Here is a 16,252-nt window from a genome sequence, read left to right on the forward strand (position 1 = left end):
GCAGCATTTAATATTATAGCAGTGGTGGGTTTCAATTTTTTACTACCTATTCTGTGGGCGTGGCCTATTCTGTGGGCATGGCCTGGCAGTCATGTGACTGGGTGGGCGTGGCCAACTTGTAAAATGTGGTGAAATTCATTTAACAACGCTCTTGCTTACCAACCAAAATTTTGGGCTCAATTGTGATCATAAGTTCTCTTTCTTTTTCTTTCTTTCTTTCTTCCTCCTTTCTTTCTTGTGTCTATCTCTCCCTCCTTCTTTCTTTCCTTCCTTTCTTTTTTCCTTCCCCCCTCCTTCCTTCCTTCCTTCCTTCCTTCCTTCCTTCCTTCCTTCCTTTCTTTCTTGTGTGTCTCTCCCTTTCTTTCTTTCTTTCTTTCTTTCTTTCTTTCTTTCTTCTTCCTTCTTTCTTGTGTGTCTGTCTCCAACTTTCTTTCTTTCTCTTTCCTTCTTTCTCTTTCTTTCTTTCTCTCTCTCTTTCTCTTTCTATATTCTCTCTTTATTTCTCTCTCTCTCACCCTTCCTTCCTCTCTTCCTCTCTTTTTCTTTCTCTCTCTCCCCCGTCTCTCTCACACATACCTTCCAGTTGGTGAAAATTTCTGTTTTGCCAGCTGGGAGGCTGGCAAAGAAGCCTCACTATCCATTTAAAACAAACTGTTTTGGTGGTTGGAAAACTTATGTTTTAGGAATTAAGAGTGCAATGGAAATCTAACCAATTGTGGCTTTGCCAAATGATGTTTAAGCAAACTTTGGATTAGTGCATCTACGAAAAAGAGGAAGAGTCCAAAGGAGTTAGGTAGCTTATACATTCAAATAAATAGTTGCTAAATGTTATATTGAAAAATAAATTCCTAATGGCACCGGAGACACTGTCTGCCAGTTTATGGCATTCATAGAGAAAATTGCCTCGGATCATAGATTCCTACATAATATAGTCAGCCAATGCCAAAACTGCACTTGCCATCGCAGGGCACGCGAAGGGCAGAATGTTTTGGTTGAATGTTTGTCAACCTTTGGCCAACCTGTGATTCACGATTCTGTGAACCTCCAACTCGACACGCATCTCAAGCTACCTTAAATGGGCGAAGGAGGGTGGTGGTGGAAGAGAGAAGAAAGAGGAGAAACAGCGAAAAAAGTCTGGCAAGAATGTGAGGAAGCCTATTCGCGCCTGTTTAGGCCATCCCAGGGGGTTGTCTTGGTTTTTTCAACAGAGTGTTTATTTCTTAATTGATCTGCTGCAGAGCCAAGAGGGTGGTGGGGAGGACAGGTAAAGCGGAGGTAATGCTGCCTTTCTTTGGCAACTAGATGGGTTTCGTGCGCGTGGGTGTCTATGCGGAAAGGAAGCAGGGAAGAAATAGAAAAAAATTGCTAACCTCTTTAAAAGAACAACGTGGTGCCAATTCCTCTTCGCAGCGAGTGAAGTCATCATAGCCATTGTCTCCCCTGAGCTACCCGCCGAGTCTATGAGGCACCTGTTGCTTTCAGGAGGAGGAGGTGGCATAAAGCAGTGCCACCTTAAACCAAAGCCTCTGAGTAACTGGGAAAGAAAGCCGTGCTTGGAATCTGCTGAAAACTTCCGCTCAAAAAGCACAGCTTTCTTTCCCAGTTACTCAGAAGCTTTAGTTTAAGGTGGCACTACTTTATGCCTCCCCTTCTCTTACTCCTCCTGCACTAGATTTCTTTTCTTCCAGAATGGCAGGGGCCAGGGGGAAAAAACTCACCTCACCTCCGAGCTCCAACACTGCAGCTCTGCCAGAAGGGTGAGAGGTGGGAAGATGGGGGACTCGTGCTTGCCAGCGGGGATTATTGCATCTTGACTGTCTCAAATTGTCAAGTACAGTAGGTGTGTTGTTCCTCTCTCTCTCACACACACACAGACACAAACCATTTCCCTCATGTTTGCCACTGACAACTCTCAAAGAGAAGGAAGCGTGGGCTTCTTCCAACAGCCGAATCCTCTGCTCCTGTTCCTTCCTCGGCTGTTGGAAGAAGCCCCCACACGCTTCCTTCTCTTTGACAGCTCCCTCATTTCTAATAGAGTGGGGAGAGAATCCATGCGTTAGAGGGAAGAGAAGGTCGAGCTTCTGCTAGCGACTACCTTTCTTCCCTCTCTAAGCATGGATTTCCCTCCCCGCATTGGAAATGAGGCAGCTGTCAAAGAGAAGGAAGCACGGGCTTCTTCCAACAGCTGAGTCCTCTGCTCTGGCAAAGGAAGTGGGTGGGCAGGGAAAGCATGGTACGGACAGGCGGGGTGAGAGAGAGAGAGGATGGTGACGGGGGGGGGCGGGGAGAGCGAGTGGGGGCAGGCCAGGGGAGGCACTGTTCCATATGGGGCCTCCGGAGGCCCTGGTACGCAAATGGACACTGAATTTCCACCATCAGTATGCACATACCGAACCGGCTGAAACCCACCTCTGCACTATAGTCTTAGTCATTACTACAGCAGGAAGATAAACCTAAGATTGGTTAAAAGGTACCATTGACTAGGAGATATATACTGAACCTATTCCCTGCTGGAGGACTAATTCAGCTGATTGGGGTGACTAAAGACAGCACAACTAATTCTCACTCATCAGATTAATTTACTGTGAGTTTCATAGGAAATAGTGGTTAAGTGACTTAGACAAGTTTTTCCAAGTTCTTAGGTGCATATTTTGCCAAAGTTTGGGCTGTTATATTTATACTTTGAGCAGCATTTCCATTCACTTGAAAAAATTCTTTTGAGAGACTTATCTGTTAATAGAATGGTTGCCCCATAGAACATTAGTTGCAAATCACAGGAAGGTCTTTCCTCTAGTCTTCATTCTTGAACTCCTACTCTGTTTTAAGTTTTTCAGACAAGTAAGCATATTTTTCAAACAAAGCACTAGGTCACCCTTCATATTTATTTATATTTTTTGTTATTGCTTTATTGCATTTTTGCTTTTTAGATCCATGCTTGGGGGTAGGCAGCTATAAGAGGCATGGTAAATTGTGTGCTTTGCAGCATGGCAGCAGTTGCATTATTTATTTGCTTATTTATTTATTTTTAATGCAACAAAGCAAGAAGAGCAGAAATCATGGTGAATAACATGAAAGTAGTTCTAGGCACATGTGATGCAAAATTCTTGCTGTAGATTAAATTCCAAGGCCTGAAATAATTTCATGAATTACCTTTATACTGTTGCTATTTTATTTCTTACCCAACCTTTAAAATCTGCTATTATTTTTGGCTACAAAAACTTCCTATTTGTAATCTACCGTATATACTCAAGTATAAGCCGAGTTTTTCAGCCCACTTTTTGGTGAAAAATTTGCCCGAAATGGAGGAGAAAAAGGGGCGGGGCCATGCCGCTGGGTGACGCTCGTGAATGGCCCGGCGCCCGTGAGTTTCCCCTCCCTCTGTTAGTTTGCCGCGCAGCGCGCACCGCACCATCCCCCCTCCTCACGTTCTAATGTAATGCAGGGCTGTCTTACGATTCCCCTTCCTCCCCCTCCTGCCGCTCTGCAACGATGTCCCACCTCCTCCTTGTTATGGCAAGCAGCCACATAGCGATGTCCCACCTCCTCTGGTACAGTGATCCAATGATAGGAATCACTGTGCCGTGTGTCATAGGAGGCGGGACATCGCTCCCGCGGCTGCACGGGACATCATCATCACAGCGGGACATCAGCATCATGAGGTGAGTGAAGTATTTCATTGAATACACCGGTATTGTGTGATAATAATTTGTTATCCAGAGCAAATTTTTACAATGGCTTTGAAAAACATTATTGGTATCTATTTTTATTTTTGAAATTTACCGGTAGCTGCTGCATTTCCCACCCTAGGCTTATACTCGAGTCAATAACTTTTCCAGTTTTTTGTGGTAAAATTAGGTGCCTCGGCTTATATTCGGGTCGGCCTATACTCGAATATATATGGTACTTGCTTATGGATACATTTTTGAAGGATAAAATCATAGATTGCATGATCTTCCAATGGCCACTGTAACTCCGCAGATGGGGAGATGTTGGGACTATTGATCTGATGAAAAGCTGTATTAGCTCTTCAAACATAATGTAGAATATACTGTATTTTACTGAACGCCTATTTCATTAAGTTATTTTTAATCACAACAGAAATCAATGCTCACTGTCTTCTCCTCCAAATGCTGCTGCTATAATCAGGCAAAAACTACAGTTATAGTAAGAAAGAGGAAACTTGGTTTAATCTTGATGTTGCATTGTGAATAGCATCAAACTTTTCCAAGCAATTCTGGTTTCAGATGTAAAGTTAAATCTTTCATTTGTCTTGCACCTTTTATAAATAGCATGTTTGTCAACCTGATTTGGGGTTACAGGAATTAATATAAGACTTATTAGCAAGACATTATGGATTGAAGGAATACTCCTAAATCAAGCTAGGAGAGTAGGATAAGGATGGGAGAACATATAGACACTATACCATGCTACTTCAATATACCACATTGATCTATAAATTCTGATTAACTACTTTAGTGCTCTGCTTAATTGGAAAACACTACTTAATCAAGATGCCTCCCAGGGAACCAATTTCCACCTAATGATATTTGATGGCAAGGACAGCTGTTTAATTGGGATGGTAATTCCACATAATTAGAACACCTTCAGGTAACTGCATGATGCTTATGTTGGCATGCTTGTCTGTGGTGCCTTGGGCCTTATCTACTCTTGTGGATAAAGGGTGGGATCCTAGATAATTTCAAACGCTATTGTATTTATCAGCCTATCAGTAGAATCTGATCAGGTTTCATAGCCCGAATATTAGAGATAATGAAAAGTGTTACACTTCAGCAATATGTAAACAATGCATTATTTGGTTTACTGCAGCTACAACTCCCTTTCTATAGCAATCTCCACTGCTGACTAGGCTCTTCCTCTTGTTCTGGCCTGATGACTCTACTTTTTCTATTTGTCACTAAAATGCTAGCTAAAGGTGCAATTATGTGCATAATTGGACATTTACTTTCTTTTTGGGGTGTGTGTATGTGTGAAGAGTTAATTTACTATTGCAATATATTGCACAGCATTACTCACGTGGAGACAAAATAAATGACATTTATTTTGCTTTTGCTAAAAGTACGCAGAATGACCAAATAAGCTGAACATTTGTGAAAGTTGTATAGACTTTAAGATTCAGAAAAAAAGAAAGTTCATGCTCACATTTGTGAACTGGTAGCGAAGGTAAGTTGATTTCATCCCTATTATGTATGATACATAATATGGATATATTAATTATGTATCAATGCACCCATATTTTTTTCAGTAGTGAAGAAAACTGGGAGTGTTTAAAAGAATTATTTGCTCACACAGTGAGATTTGCTTCCGAGTAGACCTGCCTAAACTTTAATCAGGAAGCCCTACTTCAAATAGTACATTTGCCATGAATTCCCTTTTTGATATTTAATCCATGTGCAATATGAACAATATTGGTTGCTTTCTGAACTATTGGAATATATATCAATTAAATATTTTGAGCATTCCAAAGTGCTTTAAAATGCTAAATTTTAAAACAAGCTGACATGATAATCATATGTGGGCTCTATGGTATAAATGAAGAAAAATACAGGAACAAAAACAGTTCTTATGCAAGTTGACACACATTTCCTGTTCCAGCAATGTTTTATTTTGGTATCTGCCCTGGAGGATGGATATACAGGCCAGATTTTTTTTTTTAAAAAAAACACCTCCCTACAACATGAACTTATACAGGTAATGGAATTTTAACTTTTTGATTTGTTTTTTTTTCCTATTTTTAGAAAAGCACTCCTTAACAAAATATTTTCTTTCATACAAAATAACATTTGACTCATTTTTTTAGTTGCTGTGTTTGTTAAAAAACTGTTCTGAACCTTCTTTGGGGATTGGTGGCTTTTTAACTGGGCTGTCTCCCACAGCATTTCCCCTTCACCCCAAATGCAAAAATTCCACTTTGACAGCTGATGCTCTGCGAACACTTTATTACACAAGTTACATTCAGCTTCTGAAAATAGTGTTCTAACAGTATAGCCATCTAAAAATAAGACATCCTGGAAACACACGAAGTCTGAGCAAGAAGAAGGAGAAGGGGGGAAAAAAGATCCAATTATAAATAGAGACTTTTTAAAATCTTTACTTTAAAGTAATAGAATACTTTTGATATTTCTTTAAAAAATAGGAGATTTAGTGGCTCTGTTTCATTGTGGCACTGTATTCTCTCTTTTCTGTGATAGATTAAGGGCATCGAAAGTGAAAAGGCACCAAAGAAAAACTGAAAACCAAAAGTATTCTTAAAGCTGAGACTGGGACTTATTTACAAATATAGAGGTGGTCCCTAATTGAAATGAGTATATATTACTATTTTAAAGCATTACTGCAATTAAAGTGGGATTGCCCTGCTTTATTAAAAGGTTCACATAAAACAATGGCACTGATAGGAAATGTTCACACTCCAAAACTGAACTGAAGCAAAAGGGGAGGGAACAGAAGAACAAAAACAAAATTAAATCCGTGTACAGCCTCACAAAGGACTAGTACAGTTTACAATTAAATACGTAAAATCTTAAAACGTGCTAAATCTGACAATCTTTGTAGACTGGGACCATGTAGCAATTAAAGGCCAGTTTCAGGAAGAAGATGAAGGTATGACTGGAGGCTGAGGGACAGGTTCTTCCTCTTCTGAATCCGTTGCATCCTCTTCTTTTTCCTGGTCACTCCCTTCGGTACTAAGTCTGTCAAACCCTTTTCGACTGTAACCTGCACGGCTTGGGAAGAAATTCCCCAGATTGAGGCCTCCGCTGCCTTTTCCTGCAATGGAAATCAAATTTAGGACGTGGTTCATGTTATCCTTAAGACATTTTTTGCATTTATTACTGAACATATTGGCTGCCCATCTTACTACCGGGCAATTCTGGGTGGCTTACAAAAGACATATTTTTTACTATACATTGTTATTCTGATTTTTCAGGTTTCAATTTCGTTAGCTTATCAGCTCCTTCTGGTCAACATTATGGAACACCTTAAAAGTCATAGAATTGTCCTCTGATCTTTCCACCAAAGGTAACATGTACCTTCTTCTATTTTCCTTTCAAATGAGACATGACATAGGCGTATCATGATATAATAGGTTATGGTTTCTACCCATGCTCCCCTCTAACCTTTTGCCTCTCCTTGCTTAAAAATAGCTCACAGATATTTAGAATTTAGGTTGACAGAAAGTACTACAGCCAATATTTTTCTTCATTTTAGATAAAGGGCAAGTCTGGGGGAAAAAAAATCAATTTCTTAGTCCTATTCTTTGCTTTGTCTGTGTTCCTCTAAGAAATCATCAGTTCCCAAAGGATTTGTCTGGTATATAAGTAGATGACTCGCCAACATCATTAGAGCTTTCTCATCAGGAGTAACTGCTGGATTCATTATCAGAAGAAAGACAATGCATAACAAGAAAACATGCAAGGGAATATCATTTAACTTTTATAGAAAGGCAACACTAGTTCTTTAATTGTACTTACCTCTAAATCTGCCCAAAATTCTATTTGAACTTGAATCAAGTTTATGATCAGCATCAGCTATAAGATTGAGAAACATATGTAAATTAGGAACAAGAATTTTAAAGTGAAATTACTTGAAACAAAACATGGAAGGGAAACAAAACTGTGTACAGTATTACCATTAAGGCTGGAATTTACAAATGATTCTAGTCCCGTGATGGTGAATCTATGACACGTATGCCACAGGTGGCATGTAGAGTCCTCTCTGCGGGCACGTGAGCTGTCATCCCAGCTCAGCTCCACTGTGCATGTGCATACGCTTCCTGCTGGCCAGCTGATTTTTGGGTCTCTCCTGTGCATGCGCAAAATGCATGTGGAAAATCTACATGCATGCACGGGTTGCGCATGCGCATGCACAGGGGTGCATCCCCATGGCCTGTTTTTTGTCCCAGGAGGCTGCAGGGACACCTACTAGGCCCAAAATGGGGTGCAGGGGGGGGTGTCACACGCAAATGTGTAGGGGGAGAGTGGGGGGGGGTGTTGCGCGCACATTTGATTATGGGTGCAGGGGAGCACACGTATGCTTTTGGCACACGACAACAAAGGTTACCTATCATTGTTATAGTGTGTCCCTGATTCCTTTAATTATATTTTACTTATCAAATTAAACATGAAACCACCTTGTCTGATGATACTTTTTCTGATGTCCCTGAAAAATGTCACAATCAAACTAAGAAGTTGAAACAATATAAATTGTTTTAATTTCTTTTTCTAATAGACACCAGTTAATTCGTAATTGATATTCATATTTTCTTTTTCTGTCACACACAAATACATAGCCTTTTAAACTTAGCAAAACTAAGTTGGTTTTTGTAATCTAGTATTCAAACTATCTTAAAAACTTAATAAACTTTCATATGACTTAAGATACTTAAAATATTTTTTTCTGAAAAATCTTATACTTGGAGAGAATATAGCAATAGCAATAGCAGTAGACTTATATACCGCTTCATAGGCCTTTCAGGCCTCTCTAAGCGGTTTACAGAGAGTCAGCATATTGCCCCCAACAATCTGGGTCCTCATTTTACCCACCTGGGAAGGATGGAAGGCTGAGTCAACCCTGAGCCGGTGAGATTTGAACCGCTGACCTGCTGATCTAGCAGTAGCCTGCAGTGCTGCATTTAACCACTGCGCCATCCAAAACTGGATGTAGCATTTGTGAATCCAAGCTCATAAGGTTTCTCTTAATTACAATATGTTTCTTGCATAAAGTATGATTTTCCTCATAAAAACTGCATTTACAGTAATACTCAAAAGATTTTGTATGTTCAGTTGGGGGCAATCATTTTCAGTCCAAGGGTAATATATACATTATATAGGTAATATATACATTATATAGTGTTTTGGAGGAGAAATACACACACACACACACACACACACACACACACACACACACACACAAAAATTGAGCATTAAAATGTGTGCATTTCTGGTACTAATCATCCATCCAAATTTGAAATTCAAAGGTTCAAAAATAACATCTCAGGTTAAATTTGGAGATTAAAAACTCTGATGGTGAATTTTGACAACAATGAATGGGGTTTGGTGGCCTATAGGAAAACATAGGAAAAAAAGGTATTTGTGGCCTAATAAAGGTGAAGAGAGGATTAGACTTCTTATGTGCTTGCATTCCTCAGGTTGTCTTTCCTTAATGAACTGGTATGGAGTTTAAAGAGGCATTTGTCCACAAATGAAATTATTTTCTGAGAATAATGCTTAATAATTGCATCGGCACATTTATAAAGTTGGCTAGGGAACAGATTTTAACAGTTTGCTTTTACCTTTGATGCTGTTGTGTGTATTTTTAGAGCACACTGCTCTAAGTTAACTGCTGCAATAATTTTGGAGCTTGTAAGCACTGTTTTACGAGAGCTTAAAATAAAAAGTAGCTGTCTTTGGCTGGCTCAGAGAGAATCAATGCCAGAATAGAGTCTAAAGAATACAGGATAAATGTCCGAAGGAATAGGTGTTTCCACTCTTATTCAGGAAAAAGCTAAACAAAGCAACAAGACCATTTCCATAATCCTTCTTATGCAGTAGATTTATAATTTCCCTTATATAATAAGCAATGCTGTAAACTCAAAATATTATCTCATCCCAGAAACCACAAGAACATTCATCCTAATTGAAAACTGAACTGAATGCAAACAAGATTACAATTACAATACATCCTGATTTCTCAGGACAAAGATCCCATGATGTATGTTCTTTGAAGCCGGTTAACATGATCAGAAATTGATTACGCTGCAGCAGTGGAAAATAAACATTTTTGAGATTCTTCTGTGTTATAAAAGCTTTGATATCAAAAGTGCTTGTTACCAGGTTAAACACAGATTAATTACCTCCATAGATTCTTGTCTTTCTCCACCAAATAAACATGGCAATTGCCAAGAGGACAACTATTGGAATAGTTAGAAGTGTTGTAATAAGAACAAAGGAAACAGAACTGCTAGCCTGCTGGACAACTTGATGCCTTTCTTCTTTCCTTAAAAATTCTTTTGATGTGGGTTTCTTTGTCAGTGTGCCTTCTATAATTGCCTCTGCTTTTTTTGGAGAGAAGAAAAGATTAAACACAGATCAACTCTTTTGATCCAGGCAGAATCTGCTACAATATAACAGTTCATTTCAGAACACCTATTGCTACTTTTAAATACCAGTTTTTAGCTACTTGCCTTGAAGAGGGCAAGTATGATAACTTCCTAAAAGAAAGTCAAAATTATTGACAGTGCAATCAATTGTTTGCAATTCCTCTTATGTGCCTCATGTAATTATTGGAAATTTCTATAATTGTCTTTGGTAGATACATGATGGATTTGTAATCATGGCTAACTAAAGTCCTTCCTTTAACAAGGAAGAACTTTACTTGTTAAAATCCATTCTTTGTGCATAAAATGAAACACTGCTTATTTATCCTCACAAGCAATTTATAAAGTGTCTTCTTCCAGCTTTACAGTTCTATAGGTAGCAAATGTGTGACTTTGAATCCTATATGTTTGTGGGCCAAAACAGAGGGAAGAGAAAGCGGATGAACCCACATGATTCTGTACAAATTTTCTTTTTAAGCCTACCTAACAACTAAAATACCACTTTATACAGTACAATAGTACTTTATATCTTTTCCAGTGGCCAAATCATATTTTTGCAGCTATACTATAAATAATACATGATTAAGACAAACTATGTAAGGATTTTAGAAATCCTTCCATTCTCTTAATGTTCTTCCTCCTTATAAGTCATCCTATTCCATTCTGCTATTGTCACAATTTTTGGACCAAGGACACAGTTCCTATCAGTGGTTGTAACTCATTGCCTGAAGAAGCTGATCATACAATTTAATATTTAACAAAAACTGGTGTGCATCAAGCCTTATCCTTTTATTTCATATGCACAAGTATTTTCCAGACAAGCATCTATATCCGTGATGGCGAACATATGGCACACGTGCCACAGGTGGTACGCAGAGCCTTCTCTGCAGGCAAATGAACTGCCGCCTCCACTCAGCTCCACTGTACATGTGTGTGTGCCTCCCACCGCCCAGTTGGTTTTCAAGTCTCTGCAGCACATGCATGGGGGAGGGGCACATGTGGGAGACATTCATGGGGGGGGCACACGTGCAAGGGTTGCATGCGCAGGCACAGGGTTGGGGTGCATGCGGGAGTCAAATGCATGCACGTGGGGCATGGGGGTTGTCACATGCATATTGCATTATGGGAGCGCGCGTGCACCTGCAGTATGGAACGACAAACAAGTTAACCATCACTGATCTATATAATCAGAGAATTTCCTTTTGCAAGGATAATTCTAATCTAATCCTCAGCAGTGTATAGGAAACCCGACTAGACTACCAATATGAGATAGCTGTACAGACTCTTTAAAATCTCTAAAAATAGAGTATCTACCCTCTCTACAGCTAGATTATTCCACTTTATATAGGTGTAACGATCAGAAAGGATTTTTTCCCTTATACTTACATAAAATATAAGTAGCTGCTATTAATTCTAGCCCTAATTTCTGCAGCCTTGGAAAATAGTTATTGACAATCCTTTCTGTAACTTCCTTTTATTTACCTGGACATCATATCCCCATTTGGTCATTTTTTTCTCCAGGAGGAACTATCTAAATTCCTTCAATCTGTTCTTCAGTGCAGGACCTCAAGTTCCTTTTTATTTTCCTTGACCTCATTTGATCTCTCTCTATTTAATCAATATTTTTCTGGAAATGTGGAACTTAGAATCAAAACATAATACTTTTGCTTTAGTCTCACTAGGTTTATTAGATTTAGATTTATATACCACCCTTCTCCCAAGGACTCGAACACTAGAACTGAAAATGGCAGAAAAACAACATCAAACATCTTAGATATGATGTTTCTTCTAATGTAGCCCAGAACTGCACTCACCCTTCATACAGCTGTCTCCTACCATACTGCTGGCTCGGTTCAATTTATTGCCAATTGATACACCATGTATTGTGTTTCCAAACCAAACTTCCCTCTTTCAAACTCAGTAGAGACTACATAATTGCATATTTTAGGAGGGAACTCCTGTGTTGTGTGCTGATGCTTTTGCTGGCTCTGAGTTTTGCAAGCCAATCCCAAGAATTGTGTAGACTGTAAGACCAAAGCCAATCTACCCCAATTGTTGGAAAATAAAAATGGAAAAGGCTGGGACAACCAGTCTTCAAACTACACAGACACACGGTAACTATTTCTATTGCTCTGGAGGTCTACATCAGGGCGATATGGAACACTTAGGGCGCTGCTTGCAAACTAGAAAGTACAAAGCATTCTTGATGCTTTGGGGATGGATGTCTTCAAAGAGCATTCATGCATAAGTTACGAAACAATTACTGACCACAGTGCTCAGAACAGTTGCAACACTCAAAGCAATTCCTCTCGTAACAAATAAGTTCTATTTAATGCTTGGGTTTTGTTCCAATCTTGAAACTAAACTCTCAAAACACAAAATCAGGGAAAATCAGAACAGCTTCTTTGTGGTCAGAATGTTTTAAGCTGAAGCACTTTGCACAATCCAACACAGAATCAGCACCTTCCCCTGAGCCTAAATGGCAGAAATAAAGACCAACCTTTTATTTCCTGTATTTCAATCCCAGCCTTTTTAACAGACCGATGCTCCATTTCTGAAACACAGAAATTGCTTTTGACACACTGTGATGTCTATGATTCATTGAACCAGTAATGGTCACCAGTTGTGATACATAATTGATGTTGCAAATATAAGAATGCACAGCAGCTCTAGAATAGCAGGGGTTATACTATAAGTAGTATATAGTAAGTAGTACATTTCTTTCAGAATAAATAATGAAAGGTTTTCTACCCAGGAAATCAGAAACATAAACCAAAATGTCAGCACAAAACATTTATTCTTGGCGTGTACTAGGTTGGCAGATGATTTATAACAATCACAAAATTGTGATCTGGGAATCCTTACAGTCCTTTCATTCTTACCTATTTCTACTTTCAGATTTCTTTACTTTGTTGTTTTATTATGCTTTAAAAATATAAAATGAAAGATACACACACACACACACACACACACACACGAATTATCCCTTAATGACTTTAAGCACAAAGATACTGATAGAGACACTTTCAGCCAAGAACAAGTGCCAACTTCAGTGACCAAATGACAGCAAATATTCCAGTGGGTACGACTTATTTAGGTTAACAAGATGTGAAAATGGCACAGGAAAATGAAACTCAAACCATTTGCACAGCAGAGTGACTACGATTCTCAGCTGGCCTGTCAATGGACATTGCATGCCAGATGCTAAGGAACAACCTGGGATGAAGAGCTCTCTTTAACAAGATCATAAAGCCACACATGGCAACACAGCATTTAATATTGCAAATCATCTTGGTGAATCTCTAAAAGAGCAAAAGTAACAATCCCCATTGGTCTTGTTTGGATTTCATTACAAGTTTAGACCCTCAGTTAGTCTAGCTCTGATAGTTCAGAGCATTACTTTTCCTTATTCCTTACCAAGAGTTACTGAAAAAATAGCTGCGTACCAACCCCATTTTAATTTACAGTAATTTTATAGAGGCTTCTGATAAATACAGGAAACAAATAATTATTTATTAACTAAAACTCTGCTCAGTTTAAAACATTGCAAATACATGATTTAAAAACACAGTTAAAACATGACTGCATGTACAGAACAATGATAAAATCATCTGAAAAAATCATTCCACAAACACTTTAACAAAATAGAGCATTAGGAGGCACAGAAATCTTTGGTTAATCTGTCAAACAGCATTACAACCTTTTTACAAAAATCTTGCCCGACATACATTGAGACATAATGCACAGTAGCTTTAAGAATATCCTCTTTTTATATGGGAATATTAATGCTGTGATGATCTAAGGCAACAATTTCTTACTTTCTGTGGATGTGAATTTCCACACTGTGTTGGCATGAGCATCACCAATATACACCAGTCTGTCTTCTGAAGCAACAATGTCATGTGGCATCTCAAAATTCTACGAAGGTAAATAGCCAACATATTAAAATAAGGAAGACATTGGAAATTATTCAGTAATTCAAGATGCAGAATTACAAATGCAGAGGCATTTGACAGTGTTTGAACTTTTAATCATAATTTGTATAAATTGTGAAAGATTCTTAGCAGGGATGTCATTGAGGAAACAATAAAATATACTTTGTAACTATAAATGGAAGACTCCAGGGAGTCTTCATTCTTCAAAACTTCCCAGATTACTTCTAAATCATTATTCTTTTGATAAGATAGATATTATGGTTTTTTTTTTAACTAAACAATGTTGTTTGTTTCCTGTTCTCAATAATCAGAAAAACACATTGGTGGAAAAAAGAATTTATTCAAGTGCACTTGACATTTGTTTTAAGTTTTCAAAGCAGACAAAAACCTAGAATACTGATTAATTTTAATCTGATGGCAGGCTGATTCTACATGCGTAGGGGCAGCTACAGACAAGCTAAAAATAACAGAAAACACTATTACAATGTACTCTGACTTGCCCTCAGTGAAATATCTCTTCCCTCCCTGCATTAACAAATCAAATTTATTTCTTGGCCTGTACTCTTATCTTTTTGTGGCTGTAGCCTAATTAAATAAAAGCCTTTCCATATGAGGCAATAAGCCACTGTGTGCTGCATAAATTCTGAGCCAGATATTGCATGTAGTATAGTTAAAGCTAAGAAGAAAATGGAGAGAGTTCATTACTTTGGGACACCATTTCCTCTTTCTTTCTTGAATTATTTTGCAAAGTTTAAAAAAAAAAATCCAAAGAGCACCAATGCATGTCTTTGAACTGTTACAAAGTACCAAGGTGAGGCTGTTAATTTCTATTCTGTATTTTCATGTTTTTAATTCTGTATTTTATGTAAACCATACCTATAAAACTCAAATCAACAATAAATCAATAACATCAAGCCAAGTCCAGTAACAGAATATAAAACCCCAATTTCCAAATGCATGTCCTGTTAGTTTACAATACACTATTAGAATCCAGAAATCAGAATTCCATACAGATAGCTTTTCTTTCTTGGAACATATTTTTCTCTCTAGCTGGCATTCTTGCTTTAAAGTTTTTCTAATAGTGTTTCATCATTATCTGGCCTCGGGAATTTGCTGATCCCCTGTAGATACAGATTAATGAAGCTGTTTCATCAATTAATTTAAATTTACCATCCTTTGGCTCTAGTTTTGGAAAATTCAACTACTAAATAAAAAGGGAAATCCAAAAACTGCAAAACCACCTGCTTCCTTTTCAGCAACTAAGCATGCTTTCATAATTTGGCAAATAACATTATTGACTTCGCTATTCCCCCCACATCGAGAAACATCCAAAGTCCTTAGGAGAACTCTAGATGTAATCCAGTCTTCTGTGCATTACACTTAAGGAATCATCTTATGCAACAATTGATACAGTCCAATGGACCACCTAGTGCTCATGTAAATCTTTAAAGGGTAACATATGTTTATTTCTTATTGGCTATTGCCATTTTATTATTAAAATAGTGTTACAGTAGTTTGTCTTGCATATTATTTTTTTTGGCTGAACTCTTTTAATAAATAATTCAAAATAGTTTTTCTGAAACATCAAATCCCATGCATTTTTAGGTTAAACATTTTAGGATTAAGTATCTGACTGCACTGAAATGTTATTCAGTGATACTGTCTAATATGAGAATTCTGTTATATGAGCTAGAATAATAATAATAATCCATAAAACATTATTTTAAAAAGTATCTAGATGGGATTTTTCATAATGAAATTTGAAATGTGCACAAGATGTAGAATAGAAAAAAAGTGCATTCATGCATTTTTAATAATACCAAGTCAAGTTTCACAATGTGTTACCTTTCTAAGTGGAATGAAAGTGTCAATGATTTCTCCAGTTGAAAAGTTCATCACAAATGCTTGTACTGGCTCCCTGTCTCCAGGGTAAGGCTTTCCATTAACTGCATACAGGAGGCCACCTATAAACATAAACTCACATTTTAATACTATGCATATAATGAAAAGTTTATTATTTCTTACAATCCAGTCTAAGCACAACAATGCACAATTGAGAAAAGTTACGCATCTATAGTATTATTGTTTTCATTCCCCTAATGTTCAATTGCACGTTGAAAGCCATCTGTGATTGTTTTTACTATTGCTCACTTGAAATTCTAAGAACAAGGAGAATCCACCTACCCTGCAGATTTTGCAGGAACTA

The 16,252-nt window shown here is 37.9% G+C and overlaps 1 protein-coding gene across 5 annotated transcripts in view; it reads right to left on the reverse strand.

Annotated features, from left to right (window-relative positions):
• Positions 1 to 5,673: 5,673 nt before the first annotated feature.
• The window catches only part of PAM (peptidylglycine alpha-amidating monooxygenase), a 140,035-nt gene continuing 129,456 nt past the window's right edge, over positions 5,674 to 16,252 (reverse strand). For 3 of the 5 annotated variants that reach the window (XM_032213395.1, XM_032213399.1, XM_032213396.1), the window contains 6 exons: positions 15,892 to 16,010; positions 13,930 to 14,029; positions 12,612 to 12,665; positions 9,869 to 10,069; positions 7,488 to 7,544; positions 5,674 to 6,783 (listed from right to left, as the gene is read on the reverse strand). In XM_032213395.1, coding sequence (XP_032069286.1) covers positions 6,602 to 6,783; positions 7,488 to 7,544; positions 9,869 to 10,069; positions 12,612 to 12,665; positions 13,930 to 14,029; positions 15,892 to 16,010 — 713 coding nt within the window. In that variant the 3' untranslated portion in view covers positions 5,674 to 6,601. The remainder of the gene's footprint in view (positions 6,784 to 7,487; positions 7,545 to 9,868; positions 10,070 to 12,611; positions 12,666 to 13,929; positions 14,030 to 15,891; positions 16,011 to 16,252) is intronic. The other 2 variants (XM_032213397.1, XM_032213398.1) reach the window with 2 other exon arrangements.

The sequence above is a fragment of the Thamnophis elegans genome, chromosome 3 (assembly GCF_009769535.1).
Source record: "Thamnophis elegans isolate rThaEle1 chromosome 3, rThaEle1.pri, whole genome shotgun sequence".
In the NCBI taxonomy this organism is placed as follows: domain Eukaryota; kingdom Metazoa; phylum Chordata; class Lepidosauria; order Squamata; family Colubridae; genus Thamnophis; species Thamnophis elegans.